Here is a 17,498-nt window from a genome sequence, read left to right as displayed (position 1 = left end):
CAGGTCAGACCACAGCTCAGGATAGCAGCTCATCAATACAAAGTCTTGGGCATACACATAAATCTATTCTTGAAGATAATATATAATTCAATCTAATCAAAACTGCCATTGCTGCAGCCAATTTTGCATCAACGAGGCAGAGACTGGACCTAGTGTTCTCATGCTGGCGCTTGCCTCTTTCGACCGTCCGACATCCAACGCCACAGACAAGGCACTACCCTCGTCTTGCAGCCCACGGTAGAAACCCAGCAGCTTGAGCGCAGGCTTCGAGGCAATATCCGCACTGCTGGGATTTGTGATACTTTCCAGCTCGGCAATCCACGCGGAAAACGCAACTGGCTCGACCGCATACTGGCTCTGGATTGCCGGGATCAACGACGACCACGGTGCCCGTTCGGGATTCGTGAGATGAAACACGGCAGGCCGTCCTTCGGGTGAGCAGCTATGACGTGTGTTGACAATCTCCACTATGATATTGGATAAAGTGTCCTAAATAAAGCATGTCAGAAAGTGAGATCAGCGGCAGGTCCTCTCCTTTTCTTTTTCACGATTCCTGTCCGGCTCTTTGAGCTGGTCAATATATAGTGCTCGTCTTCGGGGAGCTTACCACTGGCACCCAATCGACCGCGGCCGAGCCGAGTCGGCTGGGGATTTTACCCATCGCTTTCGACGTCGCAATGATAGTCGGCAGCCATTCCTGCGGATTCCATTGTCCTTGTGCGCTGGTCGGCCCGGCGATCTGTCCGACACGATACACCGACGTGGGGACATGAGATCGTCGCGAGGCCTCGACACAGATGCGCTCGGCAATGTGCTTAGATTCGCCGTAGCCTTGTGGGAGAACTACCGCAATGTCTGCCATCGGTTCTTCTGGGATCGGAGCTCCCATTTCTGCGGTCCAAGCGCCTACCGTGCTGATTGAGGAGATGAAATGAAGATGAGCGTTGCTGCGGCTGCTCAAGCTAAAGTCTATAAAGCGCCGCACACCCTGGATGTGAGTGTCCTCAAAGGAATCAACGGAATGGTTGAAGTCGACTTTCCAGGCGTTGTGGATGATGGTGTCAACTGAGTCGAGAAGTTCTTGGTACTTGATCTCGTTTAGGCCAAATCGTGGTTCTCCAAATGAGGCTTGTAGGAATTCGACCTTGTCTTTCCAGTCGTTTGCGCCAAGGTACAATCCTTTCTCCTCGAAGCTTCTCTTCTGCCGTGATTCGGCATCCGAACGATTGAGGCAGTAAACCTTAGTGATGGAACAGCTGCTCAGCAGAGAATGCAGTAGATAAGTTCCCAGTGAGCCGGTTGAACCAGTCAGTATCACGGTCGAGGGAAGATTTAATCCATTCTGAGGGTAGACTTCCCGTGCTGGAAGGTCGGACGTATACTTTTCCACCAGATACTGGATCTTCTCAGCTCGCGGGATACCAGCTTGAGATTTCCCATCTAAGATGGCAATTACAGCTCGCGACAATCGATCGACTGTTGGGTTGCCATATATCGTTTGCGCGCTGATGGCTCCTGCTTTCACGTCCGGCCGACGTAGCTGGATGCCTTTTTGCAGCACCCGAGAGAGGTGAATGGTCATCAGAGAATCAAGACCGGCAGAGTAAAAGTCTTGAGTGTCTGCGATCTTGGGTTTCTCCAGAACACGCGTAGTAATCTGGCGGATATATTCTGTAACACTCTCGTGGTCCAACGTCTCCGGCAGACACTGGTCCAAGCCATTCTCGAGGTCTTCGGCATACATTGCATCGATCTCTTTCTCATAGTCTCGAAGCACAGCCCGGCGCTGCACGCTACCTTTAGGAGTCGTCTTGAATGGCTTAGTCTTCATTGCGAAACAGATCTTGTTCTTCATCACCCGGCCATGAGCCGCAATGCTCTGGTTAGCCACTTGCACTGTTGGCCAGATCTCCTCAATAAAGAAATTTGCCTCCATATCCGGTCCGCCATGACTCGGCTCGATGAGCAGCCCAGCTTGGAAACGGGACTGGCCGACTACCACCGCCTTTCCAACCAGCGGGTGTCCTTCGATAATAGTCTCCATCCCGACAGGATTGAACTTTTCACCGTTGCTTAGAACAATCACATCATCCTTACGCCCATGGAACTTCCACAGACGGGGATTCGTCGGGTGTGGGGTGTATAGATCGTTGGTTGGATACAAATTGAGATCTGGGTATGTGTGGAAAATGCCCTTAAAGTCGCGAGCATTCTCCTGTCGAGGAATGACCATCTCGAATACACCTTCACCGATGTCTTGCATATCCATCCCGTAGGCTTCATTCCATTCGAAGTAGCCCCAGTTAGCTGGATCCTCCGGCACCAGCGCTGGGATTATGCCGGCCTCGCTGCTTCCAATTACTGATATGATCTGTGTGGATTTGCGAAGTCGCTCTCCGGTCTCTAGGGACAGAGGTGCGCCACCGAAGTAGACTGATTTGAGCTCTTTCAAACAAGCTAATGCTTTGTCGGAGTAGCTCAAATCTTCCAGGATCGAGGGCGCGCAGAGTGCGACGGCCGGGTGGGCAGTGCGCAGCAGCTCTATCATACGGTCGACGGAGAGTGGCTTATCTGGGCCAACAAGGGTGGGAACTTCGAACCACACCGAGAACACAAGTGCAGCCAGTCCCATTAGATGAAAGAAAGGTGTCGTAGTCAGCACCAGCTCAGTTTGATCCAGATCGTGGAACATAGATGGCTGACGACCTGCCGGCTTTGCGAGATGAGAAATAGAATCGAAAGTCATGAAGAAGCCGTTGGTGAGATACACCGGCTTTGGCATGCCTGTAACAGGAATTAGCTTGGGTTCACGGTGACATGTTCATGGAATTTACCTGTCGTTCCAGAGCTATGGATGATGCAAGTTGTGTCATTCTCTGCGTCGGTATAAGACTTGATGTACGAATAGTGGTGCAGACCACTCTCATCACTGAGAATTTCCTTCATAGTCGGGATCTCGAAGATATCCAATGCCGAATCAAGTCTCTGGATCTCCCGAGTTCGTGTCTGGCGCTCCTCGCTGAAAAAGAACTTGGTGCAGTTTGTCGCTTTCAGTATATGAACATGGGCTTCGTCCGAGTTCCTGGTGGAAGGTAAGAGGGCCTACGAGAATTAGGTCGACTGTTCTAGCTCCGGATTAAATGACTTTATTCCCTACCTGGTATCCAGTCTTTTGGCATGCAAGCATGAACATGAAGTAGCGCACATCATTGCTTCCCATGTAGGCCAACGTCTCTGGGGATTGTGCCTGCCCAATGGTGCTTTCAATCCACCAACACATGGAGTTTACGGCCCGTGCCAGATCTTTGATTGAAAGGTCCTGGAAACCATGCCCTATTTCCGATCCCTGTGGAATAACTGCAAATCGTTGGTTGGGATTGGTTTCAGCACGATCATCGACCGTTGTCGCAAGCAGCCTTTTCCGATGAGACTCCATGTTTTGTTTTGGATCAAATGAATTGGATGCCAGTAAACAAGTCAAAATGATGCAGTAGGATACTGGGAAGGTATTGAATAGAACAATGCGATGTCTTAGGAATTGCCCATTGTAGGGGCGTATAAAGTCCATATAAATACGCAATCTATTCCCAAGAAACGACCTAATATTAAGACCAAGTAATCTGGATTCGGGATATCACCGAAATGGCAGATCACTGTTCATTATCGTCATTATGTACTATATATCATGTATAACGTATATAGTTTATACATTATGGGAATCACCTTGGCATGAACGTGTAGATCATTGCTTATACGACACTAGTTCCACCCCACTTGGGGCGTATTCCCGTGCCCAAGCATTATTATGCTTTGTTTTCGCTTCATAACGATCGAATCCCTCCATGTTCCCGGAATATTGGTGCCGGCCTACGTTGGGAATGCGAGCAGGGAACGTCATTGTCTCAAAGCAGGTGGGCCTGACATGGAACAATGGCCTGAACTAATGGTTTTTACCAAAGATCATCATGCAAAACTGGGATGACTGTCCTATCTGTTTGTATCTATGACCAGTCGATAGTCGACCAACTAATCACGCATCATATCAGGTTTCCAATTAATATCCCTCATATAAAAGCACGTAACAAGAGATCTTGGTATGGCATTGATCTACAGATACCAATGCATGGCTATGCGATGTAGATGTCTCTGAGTATACAATGGTCTCATATCTCTTTCGCTATTTATTGCAAAGCTTAGCTAGATATAAGCCCCTCTTTTTTCGGCTTAGGACTACCATCTACTTGCTAGTGGTTCTATGCACATAATGATTTAAATGTACAATCTCTCAATCTCACTAGATTCTATCGAGGTATCTGCAATTTGCTCCTGAAATGAAACGCCCGACTTCCGATATTCCTGGTCTCTTTCAAAGCCTGATTACTCTTACATCCTTTTGGAGATATATCGCGGGTGTAAGGTTGGTATTGCTTGTGATGCGCCGGCATCCAGATACTTATGCAACTGCGATTCCTATGTGGTAGCCTGAGTCAAATTACACATGTACCTTTTCACATCTAGGTATGGGCATACTCCGCATATATCTTGAAGTTGCAGATGAATATCGACCTGAAATGACCCATCCTGATACGTATCGGGGCAATTCAACTTCGACCATACAATCAAACAAGCGCTACCTAATAAAATTCCAATAGGAACTATCCAAACCATTCTATATCTAAGCCTAGCTACATGTGTATCGTTTTGTGCTATAGTATATGCTCACGTGACCATATATAATCGGGTGTTTCCGACCTCGGACCTCGCCCTACTGCTACTGTCGTATAATACTCGACTTTCTGGGTGTCGGGGTTATTCAATTGCTGTGCACACAGAAGATCATAGCCATTGGAACATATTTATACTCCAATATTTCAATGAAGTTCTCTTCGTATCTCGCGGCCGCGGCCGTCATGTCTGGTGTTCAGGCTTCTCCGCACCCCGCACCTCAGCAACAGCTTTTAGGCGTGCCATCCTCGCCCTCCAAGTCTAGCTACAGCCAAGCAGACCTAGATGATATAATAAACGATTCACCTCTACTATCATTCCACCGAGACCTGGTCGAGATCGAGTCAATCTCCGGCAACGAGCACGATGTCGGTCTCTTCGTTGCGCAATTCCTGGAGGCCAGGAACTTCAGCGTGGTGAAGCAAGAGGTGCCCCCGGTGAAGGGTCAGGAGAATACAAAGACCCGCTACAACATTTATGCCGTTCCAAAATCCTACACAGAACCCCCCTCAATCATCCTCACAAGCCACATTGACACCGTTCCCCCCTTCATCCCATACTCCACGCACCAGCCCAACACTGACGAGTCTACCACCACCTTCGACCCAGAGGACCTCATAATAGCAGGCCGCGGCTCCGTCGACGCGAAGGGCAGCGTCGCAGCTCAAGTCTTCGCAACCCTCGAAACACTAGACACACAACCAGACGCCAAGCTCGGCCTTCTCTTCGTTGTCGGCGAAGAAATCGGCGGCGACGGCATGAAAGTCTTCTCAAATTCAACTCTCAACGCCAAGGACGCCATCAACACCGTCATCTTCGGCGAGCCAACCGAGGCAGCTCTCGTCGCCGGCCACAAGGGCATGCTCGGCTTCAAGGTCCTCGCTCACGGCAGCGCCGCCCATTCAGGATACCCGTGGCTGGGCAAGAGCGCCGTATCGGCTATTCTGCCTGCGCTCTCGCGCATCGATGTGCTAGGTGATATCCCCGTCGAAGAGGGCGGTTTGCCTGCATCCCCGAAGTACGGGCCGACGACGCTGAATATTGGCTTTATCCGCGCTGGCGTCGCGACGAATGTTGTTCCTTCTGAGGCGTTGGCGGATGTTGCTGTGAGACTTGCGGCTGGTACGCCTGCTGAGGCGCGTGAGATTATCAAGCGGGCTGTTGATAAGGCGGTTCGGGATGCTGAGGCGGAGGTTGTTCTGGACTTCGTTTCGCATGGCGAGTGTTATCCGCCGCAGGATTTGGATGTTGATGTTGATGGGTTTGATGTCACTACTGTTAACTATGGTACTGATGTGCCGAATCTGGCTGTCGGTCCTGGTGCCAAGCGTTACTTGTATGGGCCTGGCAGTATCTTTGTTGCTCATGGTGATAATGAGGCCTTGAGTATTCGCGAGATTAAGGAGGCCGTGGTTGGTTATAAGAAGTTGATTGAGGCTGCGCTGGACAGAGAGGAGAAGGGTGAGGTGGCCGTATGATCGGGGTCTTGTTGCATATCATCGTGGTAAGGGTGTGATATCTAGTGCTGTGTGTATATAATTTCAGCTACTGGGTCTGTTCGCCTGGTTATCTCGAGTCCCCAACAGAGAATGGAGGTGGCTTGACCTTATATAGGAAATGCTATCTCTATATTCCACTGAACAAGGAGTATTATCTACTGAAAGGTAAAACGGCCATGTACAGAAGGTTTGTATACATTTCTAAGTTTCGCCAGAGGGCAAACGAAAAAGCACGGAAAAAAGCGCTGTACAGAACATACAAGAGACATCAAAGCCATAGCCAACGAAGGCTCCATTAAAGCAGAGCGCCGGCAAATCTACTGCCTAGGCACCCTCTCCCACCCCGTTTTAAGATCCCCGCTAGGCTTAAACCGCGGGAATGGATGGGCCTCTGTATTGAAAACGTGATCCTCCAGTGAGATGAAATCACGATCCGAGAACAACAAATAGAAATACTTGAGCGTCTCAGCCATCCAATAGCTTTCCATATTATCACGCTTGTATGAAGGGACTGCATCCGCGTTCCCGAGCGATGTAAAGCCCTTGATACGGAAAACGGGCGCTGTATTGGTTGACGTAGGAATGCGGGACGTGCTCTTCTTCTCGACCACGGCTGTGTGTTTGATGAAAGACTTGAAGATCTCCCAGCCCCATTGGCGATAGATGTCATCGCCGGTGATACGGTAGAGATAGAAGAGGGACTCGACTGTTTCCGGGCGTTGTAGATTGTGGCGGTCGTTGCGGCGGATGTCGATGTCCGCGCGCCAGGGCGCGGATGCACCGCTTTGGACCTCTACGGGCTGAGAAATGCCGCGCAGTGCCTCGGGTTTGGATGCGCGCTTAGGGTTCGTCAGTAGATCTGGGTATTTGTCTGCCATCATCACTGGCGGCGAGTCTAAGACAAAATGGGAAATCTCGGTTGCGAGGCCGGTTGCCGTTGCCTGGTGCATTGCCCAGCAGGTCTTCATTAATTCCTTGGACATGAGAATCTCTTCTTCACGCTGTTGAGTCCACCCCGGTGACTTTCGGGCTTGGGACAAGGGCTGGCCACCGGTCGCGCCGAGCGCGATTGTCCCGGGCATGAAGCAGACCAGGTGGTCCATTCTGGGTGAAAGGTCCTGGTCTAGGCCCTGGGGGCGCTCGCCGATAATCATCAGCTGAGAGTTCTTGGTGAATGAGACCAGATGCTTGCGGATGCCTCTCAGTGCCTCGTCCCACATCTCTTTGTAGACGGGCTCCTGTTCTGACGTCTGCAGGTATTGCTTGATGAGATATTCTGGAGCGAGTCAGCTGATAAAGAATCGCAGTGCATCGAGTTCATCAACATACCATAGTAAGAATCTGCCCTACTACCCAGACTAATCCTGTCCCCTTTGAATGAACCACTGTCAGGATGAATGGCGCTTCGGACAAGGCCATCCTGCGGCTTTTGCAGGTCAACCAGCTGCATCGTTCTCTCAACCAACTTCCAATATTCCGCCTCTCCAGTCAGCTTGGCCAAGTATTTGAATTCAAGTTGTATCGAGCCAGCCTCAGAAATAGACGTAGCTCCCTCATCGAAATGGACGACAACACCCTCTGAAGTGTTGAGATTGACATTCGACCATGGGATGCCGCTTGGAGACTCGAAAGCTCCGAGTAGCCGTTCGGAGAGGTCAGCCGCTTTCTCGATGTACAGGTCTTCGCCGGCTGCACCGACGTCATCGTCATTGAGGGGTGCTAAATCGGGATACTGGGTTGATAGATAGTGTGCGGACAGCAAACCACCCAGCATGCGGATAGTGGTCTCGAACGTATTAACATCCCGGTCCTGGTTATAATTCAATGATGTCGAGATCCATTGCCGTGCGCGGTGGACCTTGGAGGTCAAATTCATGATCATCAATGTGTCCAACGAGTCAACGATCATCCAGCCTAACCCGCCGCTCGTGTCCTCCTGGTTAACGTTCGATACAGGGCGATACTGATCGTATCCTGAACAAGAGTGTCAGCCGCTGTCATAGTATACAAGGCTACTTGCTGTATGACCTACCCCATGCGTTCTTCTCATATCCTTCCCAACTGACGATGAAGGCGTCCCGCACTTTCTCTCGTCTCGCAGTCCAGTCAGACAGGTCCCCTGAAGTCTTCCCGTCTTCCAGCGTCTGCGCCCATTTCCATAATTCTACCCCCTTATCATTTGACTGTAGCCCTGACCATGTGCGGAGGTAGAAGTTATAATACAACAGAAATAACACTGTACACACACCCAGCAAGTTCAGGAACGGCCTCCATCTCCTTCGAGGACCTGTGCGCCGCGGCGCAAAGAATGGCTTATCTTTGTATAAAGGCAGCGTGCGGTCCTTTTCGAAGTAGCCGTTCACTTTATTGGATAGGGGGATGGGCTGGTTCGACAGCCCGTATCCGCGGAGCCCGCTACGGGGGTTTCCGTAGAAGCCGTCTTGTTGCGCGGGTGCAAAGGGGCTGCGCGACGGCAAAGGGCTGCGCGATGGCTGGTAGGCCATTGCTTTCTTCGATCTGGTCTCTTGCTCGGTGGGGGAATCTCTGCCGGTCTTGCGATTACCGAGTGCGCCACATGGGAGTGAGGAGGTCGAGGTGCTATCGGAGGATTCGCCTTTGTCTGGTGTTGATCAAGATTGCAATTCGCGGTTCATTCAAGCGTATTTGCTACTTAAATGCAACGGTCAGTCGGCTTTGATTCCAACCCTGGGGGACGAGGAGCTCGGACAAGGACACCCTCACACTTACCGAAGTATAACCCTTTTCTAAGCGCGTGTGATATGCAAGTCTCGATCGCAAAGAGAATTCGGTCCCTCGGATCTAAATAAAAAAGACTCACATGCACCGATACAGTTTGGTTTGGTGGGATGGTGGTCCGTAGAGAATTTCTCTGCGGAGATGCGGAGCGCGGAGTTTATCCCGCGTGTCCTGAGCAATCCTAACGCAGATAAAAGCCAAGTATCACAACAAGCATTCAGTCCAAGTCGAGACGAAATTGCGTAAAGACCGATAACGTAGCAAGGACAGGTTGAAGGAAGCTGGGGAAGTGGAGAGACAACACTAGGGGTCCGCAAATCATATCTCATTGTACGCGTAACTAGTCTCATAACTATGTAGAAGTACGTAAATGAACAGGGCATCGAGTTAGCGAAAACCAACGTCCTCGTATTAATTCTTTAGAGCAGCTACAGTCTTCAACTGCCAGCTAGTCAGTTGTTGTCCCCCTGATCTACAGACTCCGACTTGAATCTACAACAGAAGAATAGGTCGAATGCATAGCATTAGCGCTTCAAGATAAAGATCTAAACCGTGCACCAGATGATGTAGGCCAACAGCCCTCGCAAGGTAGATAAAATTACAGCTTCTGATACTCAAGCTTGCCCTCCAACTTCTTCGCCTCTGCCACCTTCCGTACAGCCTTGTTGAAGTCATCCTGGTTGATAGCGTCACGGTAATCCTTGATCGCGAATAGACCACTAATAAAGAGTTAGCCAACGAGTTCATGATATATCATGACATAGGAATTGTCACTCACGCTTCAGTAACCACGTTTCGGAGATCAGCACCGTTAAGACCATCACTCATCTTGACCACACTCTCAAAGTCGATATCACCTTCCTTTTGGACTGTACTCGTGTGGATCTTCAAGATCTCCAAACGACCAACCTCATTGGGAAGAGGAATCTCAATCTTGCGGTCCAGACGACCAGCACGCAAGAGAGCGGGGTCCAGTGTATCGGGTCGGTTGGTAGCCATGATGATCTTTGTCTTTCCAAGGTAGTCGAAACCGTCCAGCTGGTTCAGCAACTCCATAAGCGTCCGCTGAATTTCTCGATCTGCCGATGTACCCTCTGAGAATCGTCGTCCACCAATGGCATCAATCTCGTCCATGAAGATAATGCAGGGCTCGTGTTCCTTGGCGTATCCGAACATCTCTCGGATCAGGCGAGCGGATTCACCGATATATTTGTCCACGATGGCCGAGGATACAACTAAGGAGAGTAGACTAGTCAGAATATTGCGGGTATAGATGCTATAAGAAGTCGAACATACCCTTCAAGAAGTTGGTCTCTATCGAGCTGGCCACTGCTCGTGCAAGCAGCGTCTTACCAGTACCCGGAGGACCGTAGAGCAAAACACCCTTCGGAGGTTTAATTCCGACTCTGAGGAAGAGCTCTGGATTCTTCAGGGGTAGTTCGATGACCTCACGGAGCTCTCGGATCTGGTCGTTAAGACCACCGATACCAGCGAAGTTGACGGACCCTGGATCTTCCAGAGACATGTTGTACACCATGGGATCAACTTCACGGGGCAGCATCCGCATGATGGTGAGTGTTGTCATATCCAAGGCCACACGTGTGCCTTGCTTCATCTTGGACTTATCCACCTTTGAACGACAACCGACCACATATCGAGGACCCGATGATGCCTTGACGATGACTGCAAAGCGCATTAGCTTCTTGATACCGGCATTGAAATGGAAAGCTTGAGCTTTGATACTCACATCGCTCTTCGTCGAGCTGCTTCAGCACCTCTCCGATGATCTGACCAACACTTTGCAGTGCCTTGATGTTATCCTCAGAAACATCAAACTCTCTTTGAAGATCCTTGATACCCAAACGAAGGGTCTTCAACTTGGCTTCCCATTCTCGTAGCTCGAGCAAGCTCTTTTTATAGTCCTCGAGCGCCTGGCTGCGCTCCGGGTCGCTCATCATGAAGGACGAATGATGGATTCACCGAGTGTGGACGAGTTGGGATGGTAGCCAAAGGGGAACTGTAATTCAGATATCAACTCAGAATTCCGTGTAAGGTCGTGGACGCAAGATGGATGGATATCGTGATTGAAAAGGGCAATAGCACCTTGCCTGGGGAGCTTCCAGCGCGGCGTCCACAAGAGACGATCACATGACCTCAGAGCTGTCTTATGTCATAATCCTGGTCATCACTGCCCGGACACCTAAGGCAGAACATCAGAAGAAGATCAACGAGTTTGACTTGAATGGACCTATGACATCCTTCGAAATAAGAGTTGATAGTACGGTAATAACATGTTTGGAAAGCGGCTCACCGTTCTGCTTTAGTCTACACATATATGTATGTTTGAGCTCTTTTCTTTAAGTTCTTTTATGCTCTTTCTTCTCCACTTGGTCTCTATATATTCCCTATATCTTCTTGTCTATATACGGTCATTTTGATCAACATTAAGATGCCCCTTCATCTAAATTCATCTAAATACTGGGTTTGTCTCAAGTGAAGAACTACCTATGCTGACCAGGTGCCTTGGTGCCTGATTTGCCAGGGATCACCCGTTTTAAACGCGAGTTAACTCATTGCTTTAACCACCAATATGTGCGACAGACTCCATATGGAACATGCACGCAGGATACGTACATCTGATGCAGGCTACGGACGTTGATCTCATGCGAGTTGCCACATTCTCAACGATGGGTGCTATATTATTGGAAAGAGCAGTGGTAACTGGCAATGCCCGTTTGGCAAGTGGTAGTCGCACGTACTTGTAACTCAAGATGATGAAGAGGACCCTGGTGTTTGCAATGCTTCCAAGGTTGGCTATTGTTAGATCATTTGATAATGGAAACAGCTCGGATGGAAGATTATTAACCCGGAGCTCGGTCCGAGATAGCTTGGCCTCAGCAATCAGGCGTAAACTGCTGTCTTCGTCCAAGTCAGAATGGAACCTTGGAAGGTTCCAAGGTTAGAATGGATGCTACGTAAGATGATCAATTCCATTTCAATATGAACAATGTAGCCCTGGAGGTAACATTAGCCCGAACAAGTACGGAGTTATCTACAGCTTAGACTAGATATGCAATCGAGGGGTAGAGAGGTGCCGTATGTACGATATGCACCTGTAATAGGACATGTGCAATCGGGAGAATGGTATGCCATCATAGTCAACATATGTAATATCTTCCGAGGGACGGGAGATCTCGTAGCTACAGAGGCCGCATAAGGTCGGATCAGCCAGCAAGTGCTGGAGACAGGCCGTGGAGCCCCACTGTTGCATTGGAAAGAATCGGAGCAGCAATGAGCTTTTCCCGGGGTTTCTCTGGGGGAAAGTATTTAAGTAGTCGTTAGTCTCCGTAAGGTTTTCTTCTATTTATCAAGTCCTTATTTAAACAGGTGAGTCTTTGAAATATAAGCATTATAACCTCATATCATAACATCATATACCCCGCCATAACACCATCTTCTACCCCTCCAAATACAAATCCCCCCCCTACTACAAACTACTACATACACCCAAGTCTTCTGGAAAGGAATAGAAACCCAGCCAAAGACCTACCGGTGATCGTAGTAGGAACTTGCCCCCCGTTGAGCACTCCAAGCAAATCATATCCGTCTCTCACCTCTCCCGCCCAATCTTTTTGGGTCATCGGTGAACCTCCCCCCGCCGTTAGTCACCTGCAGCTTTTGCCATATATCAGCCCAGATCCTGTTTTTCTCCTTTCTTCCAACTGACTGAATCCATAATCAGCCTGTCCAATTCCAACATGCCTATCTCTAAGATCCACGCTCGCTCCGTGTACGACTCGCGCGGCAACCCCACCGTTGAGGTGGATGTTGTCACCGAGACCGGCCTTCACCGCGCCATTGTCCCCTCCGGTGCTTCCACTGGTTTGTTCTCCTTGACTTCAAGGCATTGAAAAAAATAAATTGAGGACTAGATTGCTAACATTATCTTCTAGGCCAGCACGAGGCCGTTGAGCTCCGCGATGGTGACAAGACCAAGTGGGGTGGTAAGGGTAAGTGAATGAATTTCCGTTGAGACATCCCGAGTAATCAGGAACTGATATCTTCGTCCAAATTAGGTGTCCTCAACGCCGTCAAGAACGTCAACGACGTCATTGGCCCCGCCCTCATCAAGGAGAACATCGACGTTAAGGACCAGGCCAAGGTTGACGAGTTCCTGAACAAGCTTGATGGAACCCCCAACAAGGGCAAGCTCGGTGCCAACGCCATCCTCGGTGTTTCTCTTGCCGTTGCCAAGGCTGCCGCCGCTGAGAAGGGTGTTCCCCTCTACGCTCACATCTCCGACCTTGCCGGAACCAAGAAGCCCTTCGTCCTGCCCGTCCCCTTCCAGAACGTCCTGAACGGTGGCTCCCACGCCGGTGGCCGTCTCGCCTTCCAGGAGTTCATGATTGTTCCCGAGTAGGTCTTCCAGCCTCGAAACGTGTTGCAACTATAAACTGACCAAACACAGCACTGCCCCCACTTTCTCCGAGGGTCTCCGCCAGGGTGCTGAGGTCTACCAGAAGCTCAAGGCTCTCGCCAAGAAGAAGTACGGTCAGTCCGCCGGTAACGTCGGTGACGAGGGTGGTGTCGCTCCTGATATTCAGACCGCCGAGGAGGCTCTCGACCTCATCACCGAGGCCATTGAGCAGGCTGGCTACACTGGCCAGATCAAGATTGCCATGGATGTTGCCTCCAGCGAGTTCTACAAGGAGGATGCCAAGAAGTACGATCTTGACTTCAAGAACCCCGAGAGCGACCCCACCAAGTGGCTCACCTACGAGCAGCTTGCCGACCTCTACAAGTCCCTCGCTGCCAAGTACCCCATTGTCTCCATCGAGGACCCCTTCGCTGAGGACGACTGGGAGGCCTGGAGCTACTTCTACAAGACCTCCGACTTCCAGATCGTCGGTGATGACTTGACTGTCACCAACCCTCTGCGCATTAAGAAGGCCATTGAGCTCAAGTCCTGCAACGCCCTTCTCCTGAAGGTCAACCAGATCGGTACCTTGACCGAGTCTATCCAGGCCGCCAAGGACTCCTACGCCGACGGCTGGGGTGTCATGGTCTCCCACCGCTCCGGTGAGACCGAGGATGTCACCATTGCTGACATCGCTGTTGGTCTCCGTGCCGGTCAGATCAAGACCGGTGCCCCTGCCCGTTCCGAGCGTCTTGCCAAGCTTAACCAGATCCTCCGCATTGAGGAGGAGCTTGGTGCCAACGCTGTCTACGCCGGCGAGAAGTTCCGCACTGCTGTCAACCTGTAAATGCAGCCTTTCGGCAGCATAGATCGGGCCTGATAAGGGCCCATCAAAAACGATGGTTTGATGATCTACGGAGCCGTCGCCCATGATGATTATGAATTTAATAGGATCTTTTTCAATGAAAACAAATTTCAATCACTTGATAAGTTAGAAAATATGTAAATGAACAACACATGTAGATATATGAACAAAGGTCATGCTCATCGGGCATCCAATGCCCGAGGTCACGTGCGCATGCCACCTGGGGACGATAAGTGTGTCCCACATAAAATTTGCCCTCGCCCCTCCATCCTTGCTGGGTCCGATTGTTGGCTTGTTCCTTTTGGCCTTGCGTGTAGCGCATTACGTTCTTTCATTTCCTTACATATCGAGATTTTAGATTGCCCAAAATGCCACCTTCCAAGTGGGGTATGTTATTGTCCTTGTATTATCGCCTTCTATAGTCATTGCCACAATTACTTAGCCCGTGTTCTGCTCATGTTTCCGTTGCTAATTCTTTGATATCACACAGATGAAGAAGAAGAGGAGAGCTCTACGCCTCCTATTGTTGCCGCACCCCGCCGTCGCTTCGACGATGAAGAGGAAGAAGAAGTAAGGCAACACAACCTCGAACCTGTCTAACAGGGCCCTCACTTTCGCGCCCAAGCCCAATAAACTAACAAGCCTCGAACGATAGGTTCTTGACTCATGGGATGCCGCCGAAGACTCCGAGGTAGAGCGCGAGAAGGCCAAGAAGGCCGAAGAAGCTGAGGCCAAGGCCAAGGCTGCCGCCGCCGCCAACAAGAAGACCAAAGCCCAGCGGATAGAGGAACTCCGGCAGCAGCGCCAACGCGAGAAGGGCGACGACGAATCCGAGAGCGAGGACGAGACAACCCGCCGTGCTCGTCTGCGCAAGACCGAGCAGGAAGCCGATCTTGCCCACGCCGAGGATCTTTTCGGCTCTGTTGATGTCAAGCCCAACAAGGGAGCCCCCAAGGCCATTGTCGTCAGCGACTCAACCGATCCTACCAAGGCCATCGATCTGTCCGCCATGCCGCTGTTCAAGCCCACCACCAAGGATCAGTTCACCCGCCTGAGCGAGACCCTTGTGCCACTCCTCACCCTGCACTCCAAGAAGCCTCACTACGCTCTCTGGGCGCAGGACTTCACCCGTAAGCTTGTGAAGGAGCTGCCTAGTACTGAGATCAAGAAGATTGCCAGTGCCCTCACTACTGCCTCCAACGAGAAGATGCGCGAGGAGCGTGCCGCTGACAAGGGCAACAAGAAGTCCAAGGCAGCAAAGACCAAGATCTCCCTGAATGCTAGCCGCGACATCCATGCCGATAACACCAACTACGATGATGGTGGTGATCTTGGGGATGATGACTTTATGTGAATGTGAATACGGACGACTAGTCTCCATTTGAATTGTTTCGCTTTGCTTTGCCCTGGATTCGATCCTTGAAAATACGCATCTTAAAAGATCTATATCTTTTATATCTGCCTCACCTACGTGCAGGTTATTTCTGCTGGGTCGATTACCCCTTCCTTTTTTCCATTTGCCCAAACATCGCTCTGTACATCCCCATCTATCTCAATATCTATCTCAAATGCTTGGGAACAAGTAACCCATAGAAAGACCCAATCCATTCCGATTATTATATGACCTTACATTAACCATAACCTCCAGAGCTAATAACCATCCATTACAATGTAAATTTAACCAACAAACGCCCTACTCCTAACCACCGATCTGGTACCCCGACTTTTATTAAGCATCCCAAGCTGTCTAGCCTCCTGCTCAATATCCCCCACACTCCTGGCGAGGCCAAGATATCCCTCATCATCCAATGCAAAAAGCGCCTCCTGGACCCACACGCGGCAGGAAAGGCTCTCTCGAAATCGAGCCGAGTACAGCGCCAACGGGACGAGTGCAAGACGTGCTCCCAGCGCGGCGTGCAGCACGGGGCCGACGGCGCCAATTTGTAGCGCTAGCACCACTCGCGCATTACTTGCTATGTTGTACACGACTTCGCTTTTGTATTGCCAGCTTGTTGGGCCGGTCTCGTTGGTTATGTGGAAGGTTTGGCCGGTTGTGGGTGTTGAGGTGAGGTATAGTTTCCATTCGAAGAGGCAGTTGCCGCCTAGGTCGAGGAGGAGGATGTAGAGGGTGTTTGGTTCGAGGGGAAGGGCTAGGGCTTGTGGGAGTGACATTGCTTGTGACGTTGGGTTTTTGGAGTGGAGTGGATTGGTTGTTATTATTGTTGTTGGGTGAAAGATTGCTGAACGTGGGGTTTTGGCTTCTACTACTATTTATATAGCCCGTTGAAAAAGGATGGGAATTGGCTATATGCATTACTTTTACCTCACACATCCCCTTTTAAGATGGAACCCGGTAGCATGGAATTGGGTACCCGGGGACAACCGAGGAAGGCTTTCCAGACAAGGTTATAATTCTAATGCGTCTACCCAATCCTCGCTTGCATGATAGGGTCCATAGAACAGAGGTGATGTAGCCATGCATACAACACACATGTATGTATGCAATGAACTAGGATTCGCTGGCTTGGTCATGTGGCAGTATCTATCTATGTATAGATGCATATAGAAAATCCCCGAAGAAACCTGGTATATATACATCAGCGTATATACTACGCTTCGTTTTCATGGTGCCAAAGATAGACCTGTCTATGGTCTTTTCAAGTTACATGTTCTTCTCATCAGGTCTTGGATATATCGAAATTTATCATCATTGTGGGGGTTTGAGACATTCTTTTCATCCTCAATTGGAACAGGAACTCAGTAAAACAGATGCTTGCACTCGTCCAAGCTATTGCCAAGAGCGAAGCAAACAAACAGGACCATTAAGAGCCCTGGTATGAAGCTCTGGGACTGACACAAGTCAAAACCATTGTCCAACTGACCTGTTGAGTTGCTTGACGCGCGGCAATCCTAGACGTAGACTCCTCAATTGATTCGACAGCGGATGCAGGCATTGTGCATCCGGGCTTACTCCTTCCCAATTCTATGTATCGTATGGTTATGTTTGTCCTCTAACCGTCTTGACCTTAAAATCCACAGCCGACAGTTTGACGGACGAGTCGGAATTTAAGGGATGCTGAATCCCAGTGCATGGGTCCGATACTATCAAGATACTATCAAGTGAATCAAGGGTTGATATCATACCGTATGGAATCAGGGCTCCATAACGAATTCGAATCTATACCGGAACGAGGTTCATATTGTTTCCTATACAACCGATTAAATCTAAAAACAC

General features: G+C 50.0%; 6 protein-coding genes across 6 annotated transcripts; 3 read left to right on the top strand and 3 right to left on the bottom strand.

The window, feature by feature from the left end:
• Positions 1-96: 96 nt before the first annotated feature.
• Positions 97-3,436, bottom strand: N7489_006056 (putative NRPS-like enzyme; the record flags this gene model as incomplete). The annotated part of the gene is made up of 4 exons (XM_056711806.1): positions 97-489; positions 608-2,784; positions 2,835-3,102; positions 3,158-3,436. 4 exons carry the CDS (start codon positions 3,434-3,436, stop codon positions 97-99), a joined length of 3,117 nt encoding a protein of 1,038 aa, XP_056565521.1.
• A 1,474-nt stretch (positions 3,437-4,910) lies between these two features.
• On the top strand, positions 4,911-6,203 carry N7489_006055 (M20 family metallopeptidase; the record flags this gene model as incomplete). The annotated part of the gene is made up of 1 exon (XM_056711805.1): positions 4,911-6,203. The coding sequence occupies one exon, from the start codon at positions 4,911-4,913 to the stop codon at positions 6,201-6,203; it is 1,293 nt and encodes a 430-aa protein (XP_056565520.1).
• A 338-nt stretch (positions 6,204-6,541) lies between these two features.
• On the bottom strand, positions 6,542-10,936 carry N7489_006054 (uncharacterized protein; the record flags this gene model as incomplete). The annotated part of the gene is made up of 8 exons (XM_056711804.1): positions 6,542-7,500; positions 7,554-8,198; positions 8,257-8,822; positions 9,064-9,162; positions 9,584-9,700; positions 9,760-10,216; positions 10,278-10,664; positions 10,729-10,936. The coding sequence occupies 8 exons, from the start codon at positions 10,934-10,936 to the stop codon at positions 6,542-6,544; spliced, it is 3,438 nt and encodes a 1,145-aa protein (XP_056565519.1).
• A 1,803-nt stretch (positions 10,937-12,739) lies between these two features.
• On the top strand, positions 12,740-14,245 carry aspf22 (enolase acuN; the record flags this gene model as incomplete). The annotated part of the gene is made up of 4 exons (XM_056711803.1): positions 12,740-12,863; positions 12,935-12,991; positions 13,058-13,397; positions 13,450-14,245. 4 exons carry the CDS (start codon positions 12,740-12,742, stop codon positions 14,243-14,245), a joined length of 1,317 nt encoding a protein of 438 aa, XP_056565518.1.
• Positions 14,246-14,631: 386 nt separating this feature from the next.
• On the top strand, positions 14,632-15,617 carry N7489_006052 (eukaryotic translation initiation factor 3 subunit J; the record flags this gene model as incomplete). Its single annotated transcript, XM_056711802.1, has 3 exons — positions 14,632-14,650; positions 14,754-14,833; positions 14,919-15,617. The coding sequence occupies 3 exons, from the start codon at positions 14,632-14,634 to the stop codon at positions 15,615-15,617; spliced, it is 798 nt and encodes a 265-aa protein (XP_056565517.1).
• Positions 15,618-15,940: 323 nt separating this feature from the next.
• On the bottom strand, positions 15,941-16,435 carry N7489_006051 (uncharacterized protein; the record flags this gene model as incomplete). Its single annotated transcript, XM_056711801.1, has 1 exon — positions 15,941-16,435. The coding sequence occupies one exon, from the start codon at positions 16,433-16,435 to the stop codon at positions 15,941-15,943; it is 495 nt and encodes a 164-aa protein (XP_056565516.1).
• Between the last annotated feature and the right edge of the window lie 1,063 nt (positions 16,436-17,498).

The sequence above is a fragment of the Penicillium chrysogenum genome (assembly GCF_028827035.1).
Source record: "Penicillium chrysogenum strain IBT 35668 chromosome Unknown utg000004l_segment0_segment0, whole genome shotgun sequence".
Lineage (NCBI taxonomy): Eukaryota > Fungi > Ascomycota > Eurotiomycetes > Eurotiales > Aspergillaceae > Penicillium > Penicillium chrysogenum.
This window is presented reverse-complemented; position numbering and strand designations above follow the sequence as displayed.